Here is a 9,784-nt window from a genome sequence, read left to right as displayed (position 1 = left end):
TGGGGCAGCTCAAATACTAATCTGGTCCTACACCTATGTGTTCTTACCTCCAATGTTCACAGCTATCAGAACTATTGTGTTTTCTTTTGTGGGAGCTCTCGCTAGTGTTATGCTCCGTGTCCGTGTCCCCTACCCGACCGAATGAACAAGTCCACCAAAGTAATGCAAAAGGCATAAAGGGAGTTTATTTCTGGCGCGCCAGGGTCCTAGCCTCTCCGACACAGCAGAATGCGGCTGGACCCCGAACAAAGAGGTATGGCGGTTTATATACAGTTTGTCCCTTAGTCCAGCAACAGGCATAGTTGGCACTACCTGATTGGTTACATGCGAAGCTGAGCTCATACATTCCCCTGATGCTGCTTCCCTATAGATTTTTCTTATTTGGTTATGGAATGTTTAGCGCAGGAGCTACTGACCTCCTTATTTGGTTATGGAATGTTTAGCGCAGGAGCTACTGACCTCCTTATTTGGTTATGGAATGTTTAGCGCAGGAGCTACTGTCCCAGGTCCCTGATGTAGTTACACACCTCACTAAGTCTTCCGATAACCTAACATTCCCCCCTGTTCTTTGATCATACAGAGGAATCTTCCTCTGTTCCCGGTGATATAGTTTGATATTGTTGCCGTAGCACAAACAACTGCACTGTGTTAATATGTTCTTTTACAAAGGCTACAAGTCTGTTGATGATGCAGGGACCGAACGTGAGCATTATTAGAAGGATTATCAAGGGTCCTAGTAAGGTTGAGATTAAAGTAGTCAGCCAAGGGGATTGTTGAAACCAAGACTCAAACCATCCTTGTTGGGCCTCCCTCTCTCGTTTACGCTGGGCTAGCCCCTCTCTCACTTTGGCCATAGATTCTCTAACTATACCCGTATGGTCTGCGTAAAAACAACATTCCTCTCCCAGGGAGGCACAAAGTCCCCCCTGTTGTAGAAATAGCAAATCTAGCCCTCTTCTATTTTGCAAAACTACTTCAGACAAGGAAGTTAAAGAAGACTCTAAATGACTTATAGACTGTTCTAGTCGGGTGATATCTTCATCTATCGCTGCCCTTAAAGAGTTAAATCCTTGACTTTGCATAGACAAAGCTGTAATTCCAGTTCCAGCTCCAGCTATCCCTAAGCCAAACATAGTGGCTATAGTAATTGCAGTAAGGGGTTCTCTTTTAATTCTATATGCTCTTTCTTGCTGATTGAGGGTTGACCTATGGGCCCAATAGTCGTACACAGTTTCTTCCGACCTGTATATTATTTTAGGTACTACTGCTACCATGACACAAAATTCTTCTTTGGGATCAAAAATTGACTCATGTACACAAGGGGTCAACCCGGTTCTGGAACATACCCACCATCCTCCCATCTGGGGAATCATCCAGCTAGCCAGAGGCCCGTTTACAGATCTTGTGACATTGACACATAGGGAGGTTTTATCTGACGGCACTGTGCCTATACATAGTCCCTTTCCCCATACCTGCCTCATCGTGAGTCCTACCTTACGGTCTCCCCATTGACACTGGGAGGGATCTGAGGAGTTGACCAAGCTCAAGAAGCATTGAGGCCTATGGCTTCATAGTATGGGGGAGCTACGTTGTAACATAACCAACAGGATCTAGTTGCCTCAGGATGAGTCTGGTTTAAGGCGGTGTATGCAGCCTTGACTAATTTCCACAACGGGTCTGTCTTAGCAAGAGCTTCATCCTTGTTAGGTTTAGTTAAAGTCAACGAAGTTGGTTGGGGTGTGGTTGATAGGGTCACAGCACCTAATTTCTCTACCTTATTAGGTCCGATACTGTGTACTAATATCAGTTCTATTGTCTGACTAATAACCAGAATTCCCCCAGGCTTTGCTTCAAACCACTCAGCGTAGAGTTGGAGGCCCCATGATAGCCCGGAGACCCAAGACCTCTCCAGTTTAGCCGCTTCCTGGTTGAACATTACTTTCACCTGAGCAATTGGGCTCCAGTGCTGTTTCCATTGCCGCCCGACATAATCTCCGAACAGGTTTTGGTAATCTTGGTTCCAGGGCCCGTGATAGGGCTGGACAAACGAGAAATTGACTAAGTCCCGGTTCCCGACCTCCCATTTCCATCTCCCATCATTGGAGGTCACACAGCTCCAGGACCAACAGAAATAATGTTGCAGCCCCCCACAAGTCTCCCAATTATGTCTCTTCAGGTGTCCGGGACATGCCCAGAATCCAAAGTTTCTGGTCTGGGCCGCTGTCCAAGTAGTCTTTATAAGGTCTTTGAGGTTGAAATACAGATCCGGCCACCACGTATTAGGGGGGTGAATTCCGGTGGTCAAATTGAGTACCTCTCGAGTCAGTCCGTTCCAGAGCGTCCAGGTGATCTTAACAGGTTGGTGGGGGTTCACACTGGCAGTCACAGGACAAAGCAACACAGTCATCCAGATGACGGTCCAGATGAGTCTCGTCGGTCCTGCGGCCGGTGCTGGATCTTCAATTTTAAAGGGTTGGATGGGTGTAGAGACGCTTCCCATTGTCTTTTCGCATCTTCTTGTTCGGCTGAAGTAGCTGGGCGTACGTGATTGCAATGCACCCAGGGCCCGATACCGTCGACCTTCAAGGCAGTTGGGGTGGTAAGAAGAACAACATAAGGACCTTTCCATCTGGGTTCCAGTGCCCTGGCGGGGTGCCTTTTGACCCACACCCAGTCCCCGGGGCCAATGTTATGTGAGGGGCTAATTCCCTCACCTTGACCCTCATGTACCTCTCGGAGTAGTTTCCAGACGCGAGAGTGTACTTTGCCCAAAGCCATCAAAGCCTCCTGGAATTGTCCCAAGGTGGGAAGTGGAAACTTTTTCCCTTCAAATTTTGGACATACGGGAGGGTGGCGCCCATACAGAATTTCAAATGGGGTCAAATTGAGCTGATAAGGAGTATTACGCACGCGAAAAAGGGCGAAAGGAAGGAGAGTCACCCAGTCCCCGCCAGTCTCCATAACCAATTTAGTTAAAGTTTCTTTTAGGGTCCGATTCATTCTTTCAACTTGCCCCGAGCTCTGTGGGCTGTATTCACAATGTAATTTCCACTTAGTTCCTAGAGCCTGGGCAAGGTTCTGTATTATTTGGCTCACAAAAGCAGGGCCATTATCAGAGCCAACGGTCACCGGCAGGCCAAACCTGGGTACTATCTCTTCTAAAATCTTTTTAGCCACTACCATTGCAGTTTCTCCCTTAGTAGGAAAAGCCTCTACCCACCCTGAGAAGGTATCTACCAACACTAGCAAGTAGCGGTAACCATACTTGCCTGGCCTTACCTCAGTAAAATCTATCTCCCAGTGCTGTCCTGGGCCTTCCCTCGATACCTCAGTCCTGCGTGTTGCCTCTTTCCTGGCTTCATCTGTTGGCATGCCTTACAAGCTTGTACTATGTTTTTTACGGTTGTTTGGTGCCGGGGAAATCGTAGGCGCGCGGTTTGAAAAAGCAGCAGAGTCTTTTTCTCTCCCAGATGAGTAGATGAGTGCAGATGTTCACACAGTTGTCGTCCCAACTAAGCAGGAAGTATCAAGTAGCCATCGGAGTCCCGGTACCATTTATCCTCTCCTTGTTGGAGGTTGGGATATTCCTGGATCCAGGCCAGGTCTGTGGACGAATACTCAGGGGTTGGGGGCAAAGTTCCCATACCTGGGGGCGGAAGTCCGATTGCCAGCACTGGAGCGGTGTACTCGTTGTCAGCCGCCTTCCGAGCTGCCAAATCAGTGGCACGATTTCCTCGGGCTGTGAGGCTGTCCCCCTTTTGATGTCCAGGTACATGTACTATTGATACAGCTCGAGGCAACTGCACAGCTTCCAGAAGTCGATGGATTTCTGGTAAGTTTTTGATCTCTTTTCCTTCAGCTATTAAAAACCCGCATTCCCGATAAATCGGGCCCTGAATGTGTACCGTGCCAAAAGCATAGCGACTGTCAGTGAAAATAGTTATTCTTTTACCTTTAGCTCTCTCTAATGCCTGAATCAGGGCAATTAACTCTGCTCTTTGGGCTGAGGTGTCTGGGGAAAGAGTCTCTGCCCATATCGTCTGTCCAGAGTCATCTACTATTGTGGCTCCCGCCCGTCTCTGTCCATCTCTAACATAACTGCTTCCATCTGTGAACCATATTAGGTCACTGTTATCCAGTGGCGTGTCTGTTAAGTCCTTTCGTACTGCTGTTACTCCGGCTAGTATCTCGTCACAATCGTGGAGGGGGCTATCTATTTCCGGATTGGGCAAAAGAGTAGCTGGGTTTAGAGTGCAGGGTGTTTGAAAATGAATCCGGGAGGTGTCGAGCAGCAAGGCCTGGTAGTGTGTTAAGCGGGCATTGGAAATCCATTTGCCCGGAGGTTGTTTCAGGACTCTCTCTATAGCATGAGGAGTGTAAACCAAGAGTTTCTGGCCATAAGTCAGCTTATCAGCATCATGGACTAGAAGCGCGGTGGCTGCAATAATTCGGAGGCAAGGTGGCCACCTGGCTGCCACTGGGTCTAATTTCTTTGAAAGGTAGGCTATGGGACGCTTCCAAGGTCCCCATTTCTGTGTTAGTACCCCTTTTCCTATCCCTCGCTTTTCATCCACAAATAATTGGAACGGCTTAGATGGGTCAGGAAGGGCCAGGGCAGGAGCTTCCAGCAAGGCACGCCTGAGCTCCTGAAAAGCCGTTTTCATTGATTCAGTCCACTTCCAGTCTTTGTTTTCTTTGGTCCCTTCATATAAGGGCCTGGCTTTTTCTGCAAACCCCAAGATCCACAATCGGCAATATCCTACAGTTCCCAGAAACTCTCTCACTTGCCTAGGAGTGGTAGGTTCAGGGATCTGAAGGATGGTGTCTTTCATAGCCTGTGTTAGCCACCTCTGGCCCTGTTTTATCTTGTAACCAAGGTATGTAACCTCTTGCTTGACGATCTGGGCCTTTTTGGCGCTAGCCCTGTAACCTAAAGTCCCAAGGGTTTGGAGAAGGTCACCTGTTGCCTCCTGGCACTCTTTTTCTGTAGTCGCCGCCAGCATAAGGTCATCAACATATTGTAATAAAACAATGGTAGGGTGTTCAACCCGGTACTCACTGAGGTCTTCATCTAAGGCCTCGTTAAACAACGTGGGTGAGTTCTTAAACCCCTGTGGTAGGCGAGTCCACGTCAGCTGCACAGGAGTCTGTCCACCGTCTTCTAGCCATTCGAAGGCGAAGATTTCTTGGCACGCCAGGGCGAGAGGCAGACTGAAAAAGGCATCTTTTAAATCTAAAACAGTATACCATACGTAGCTTGGTGGCAAACTGCTTAGCAATGTATAAGGGTTAGGAACCGTAGGATGGATGTCACTCACCCGCTTGTTGACCTCTCGCAGGTCTTGAACTGGTCTAAATCAGTTCCCCAGGCTTCTTTATGGGAAGCAGGGGGTGTTCCATGGGGACCGGCATCTCTTTAAGACCCCAGCGTCTGTGAGGCGTTGTATGTGAGGAGTGATTCCTCGCCGGGCTTCTTGACTCATGGGATATTGCCGTACCCTCACTGGTGTGGCACCCGCTTTTAACTCCACAACAATAGGGGGTCTCTGTCTGGCCAATCCCATTCCTGCTGTTTCAGCCCAGGCCTGAGGGTATCTTTGAACCCATGGCTGTACTTCAGGACTTACTGTCGCTGGGGCCTCTGGCAAGTACAGTCTGTATTCATCCTTCAATGCCAGAGACAGAACCTGTAGAGGGTGCCCGGTTCCATCTAAAACTGACACTTGTCCAGGGCCAAAATGAATTTGGGCATTCACTTTAGACAGTAAATCTCTTCCCAGCAAGGGCGCTGGGCATTCGGGTATCACCAGAAAGGAATGAGTTACTTGGTGGGTCCCCAAATTCACATGCCGTTTTGTAGTCCATCCATATCGCTTAGTCCCGGTTGCTCCCTGTACCCAGCTACTTTTCTTAGACATAGGCCCATCTCTTTGGTTTAAGACTGAGTATTGAGCTCCCGTGTCTACCATAAAGCCAACCGGTTTCCCCTCCACATTTATAGTTATCCAGGACTCGGGAGGGTGTCGAGCCTTGACCCCCTAGTCACTATCCTCTCCTGCGTAGAGGATATGACTGTCAGGAGGGGGTCTCGTTCTTGGAATTTTTGGCCCCTCTTTTAGGTTTTTCTTGGGGCATTTATCTTTCCAATGTCCAAACTCTTTACAAAATGCACATTGGTTCTTTTCAAGCTTGCGCCTTGCAGGTTTCTCCTCAGTTTTTGAATCTGGCTTTTTCCCTTTTTGGGATCTATTTTTGTTTTCAATCCCAGCGAAAAATATCTGAGCCAGCTCCTTTTGATTTTTATGGTTTTCTTCAGCCCTAAATTCTCTGTCTTCCCTTCTAATGTGGTCCTCTCTTTCTTCCAGGGTCTCTCTATGATTGAAAACCCTCTCTGCTGCCCTCACTAAATCTTGTAGGGACTGTTCACCGAGCCTCTCTATCTTTTGTAACTTTCTCCTAATATCGGGGGCTGCCTGATTTACAAATGCTAGCATGACTGCTGCCCTAGACTCATCTGCCTGGGGGTCCATGGGGGTATACTGTCTAAAAGCTTCCATTATCCTTTCAAGGAAGGCTGCCGGGCTCTCATTTGGCTCTTGCCTCACCGAATTTACCTTGGCCAAATTAGTTGGTTTTCTGGCGGCCGCTCTAAGGCCAGCCATGAGGATCTGACGGTACACTCGGAGACGCTCCCTACCTTCAACGCGTTCGAAGTCCCAGTTGGGTCGCACCAAGGGGAACCCCTCTTCAATGAGGTGAGGCTGTATTGTGGGCCTCCCATCTACCCCCGGCACATTTTTCCGGGCTTCTGACAGGATCCGTTCACGCTCTTCTGTAGTGAAAAGTACTTGTAGCAGTTGTTGGCAATCATCCCAAGTGGGGTTGTGAGTAAAGAGGATAGATTCTAAAAGATCAATAAGACCTTGAGGTTTCTCAGAGAAAGAGGGGGTTTGGGTTTTCCAATTGTACAAATCACTAGTAGCAAAAGGCCAGTACTGATATGTGCGTTCCCCACCCTCTCTGGCTGGCCCCGCCCGGACCGGAAACACGTGAACAGTGGAGGAGGGCAATTCTGGGTCTTCCTCCTCCGCTGCGCTAGCCATCTCCCTTGCCCTTCCCCGAGTTCCCTGGGCGGGGCCTCCTCCCCTAGGGGGAGCTGAGGGCTCGGCCCTCCTCTGGGCTTCTCCCGACGAGACTTGAGGAACCTGTGGAAGCAAAGGTGGATTTGGATCCGCATACGGGGGTGGGGACAGTTCGGTTTCCAAGTCAATCAAATTAGGGTACAGAGAGGAAGATTCCTGGAACACCGGCTTGGGTCGTTTTTCGTCCTGGTTTTCTTTCGTTTTCTCAGACGCTTTCATGACTAGCACCTGTGGGTTTAGTAAGGTTGGAGCCGGGGAAGAGGGACGGGGAGGTTTAGGAGAAGCAAGAACGAAGGGTTTAAGCCATTCCGGTGGGTTCTTCACTAGATCCTGCCAGACCAGAATGTAGGGAGTCTGGTCTGGGTGCCCAGCAGGACCAGGAGTAAGCACCCTCTCTTTAACTGCCTGGATGATCTGGGGATTGAAGGTTCCCTCTTGTGGCCATCCGACATCAAAGGTGGGCCATTCGGCGGAACAGAACGTCACCAGTTTGCTCTTCTTTACTAGTAACGAAAGATTCCGAGCTCTAGACTTAAAATCAGAAAAATGGTCAGTCATCAGGGACAGCGGAGTAGAAGTAGATTGCCCCATGGGTACAGAGAACACAGACAATGACAACAAGACACTCACACAGACAGTGCCGGCACACAGAGTCACAAAAATGACACAACAAATAGATTCCAATTCAGTCTCTTTTAGCACTAGAGACCCCTTTTCTATTTGCAAATGTCTTACTGTCAGGACGTCCTCAGTGCCAGCCACCTTCCCGGTACGCTACCGGGGACTCGGCCTTACGCTGGGCTTGCCTTGTCTCTCACACCTAGATGCCTCCCCAGTACGATACTGGGCCCCGGACTTAATCTAGGCCTGTACTATTAGCACCGGTGCTTCGGAGTTCAGAGCTCTTTGCCTTTCAGCGGGGCTTCTCCCTCTTACCAGGGGAATTATTCCTCCGGTGGGGCGGAGATCCCGGACGAGCCCCCAAATGTTATGCTCCGTGTCCGTGTCCCCTACCCGACCGAATGAACAAGTCCACCAAAGTAATGCAAAAGGCATAAAGGGAGTTTATTTCTGGCGCGCCAGGGTCCTAGCCTCTCCGACACAGCAGAATGCGGCTGGACCCCGAACAAAGAGGTATGGCGGTTTATATACAGTTTGTCCCTTAGTCCAGCAACAGGCATAGTTGGCACTACCTGATTGGTTACATGCGAAGCTGAGCTCATACATTCCCCTGATGCTGCTTCCCTATAGATTTTTCTTATTTGGTTATGGAATGTTTAGCGCAGGAGCTACTGACCTCCTTATTTGGTTATGGAATGTTTAGCGCAGGAGCTACTGACCTCCTTATTTGGTTATGGAATGTTTAGCGCAGGAGCTACTGTCCCAGGTCCCTGATGTAGTTACACACCTCACTAAGTCTTCCGATAACCTAACAGCTAGACCATTCAGGTATGACCTAAATCAAATCCCTTATGATTATACAGTGGAAGTGTGAAATAGATTTTACGGCCTAGATCTGATAGAGTGCCTGATGAACTATGGAATGAGGTTTGTGACATTGTACTGGAGACAGGGATCAAGACCATCCCCATGGAAAAGAAATGCAAAAAAGCAAAATGGCTGTCTCGGGAGGCCTTACAAATAACTGTGAAAAGGAGAGAAGTGAAAAACAAAGGAGAAAAGGAAAGATATAAGCATCTGAATGCAGAGTTCCAACGAATAGCAAGAAGAGATAAGAAAGCCTTCCTCAGTGATCAATGCAAAGAAATAGAGGAAAACAACAGAATGGGGAAGACTAGAGATCTCTTCAAGAAAATTAGAGATACCAAGGGAATTTCATGCAAAGATGGGCTCGATAAAGACAGAAATGGTCTGGAACTAACAGAAGCAGAAGATGTTAAGAAGAGATGGCAAGAATACACAGAAGAACTGTACAAAAAAGATCTTCACACCCCAGATAATCATGATGGTGTGATCACTCACCTAGAGTCAGACATCCTGGATGTGAAGTCAAGTGGGCCTTAGAAAGCATCACTACAAACAAAGCTAGTGGGGGTGATGGAATTCCAGTTGAGCTGTTTCAAATCCTGAAAGATGATGCTGTGAAAGTGCTGCTCTCAATATGCTAGCAAATTTGGAAAACTCAGCAGTGGCCACAGGACTGCAAAAGGTCAGTTTTCATTCCAATCCCAAAGAAAGGCAATGCCAAAGAATGCTCAAACTACCGCACAATTGCACTCATCTCACATGCTAGTAAAGTAATGCTCCAAATTCTCCAAGCCAGGCTTCAGCAGTACATGAACAGTGAACTTCCAGATGTTCAAGCTGGTTTTAGAAAAGGCAAACGAACCATATATCAAATTGAACATCTGCTGGATCATGGAAAAAGCAAGAGAGTTCCAGAAAAACATCTATTTCTGCTTTATTGACTATGCCAAAGCCTTTGACTGTGTGGATCACAATACACTGTGGAAAATTCTGAGAGAGATGGGAATACCAGACCACCTGACCTGCCTCTTGAGAAATCTGTATGCAGGTCAGGAAGCAAGAGTTAGGACTGGACATGGAACAACAGACTGGTTCCAAATAGGGAAAGGAGTACGTCAAGGCTGTATACTGTCACCCTGCTTATTTAACTTATA

The 9,784-nt window shown here is 48.2% G+C and overlaps 1 protein-coding gene across 1 annotated transcript; it reads right to left on the bottom strand.

Annotated features, from left to right (window-relative positions):
* Positions 1-2,403: 2,403 nt before the first annotated feature.
* On the bottom strand, positions 2,404-7,361 carry LOC114110071 (uncharacterized). Its single transcript, XM_060403856.1, is given in 2 exon segments — positions 2,404-3,333; positions 3,336-7,361. Coding segments are annotated over 2 exon segments (4,956 nt in total).
* Positions 7,362-9,784: the final 2,423 nt, after the last annotated feature.

Source organism: Ovis aries, chromosome 21 (genome assembly GCF_016772045.2).
Source record: "Ovis aries strain OAR_USU_Benz2616 breed Rambouillet chromosome 21, ARS-UI_Ramb_v3.0, whole genome shotgun sequence".
NCBI classification, from domain to species: Eukaryota; Metazoa; Chordata; class Mammalia; order Artiodactyla; family Bovidae; genus Ovis; species Ovis aries.
This window is presented reverse-complemented; position numbering and strand designations above follow the sequence as displayed.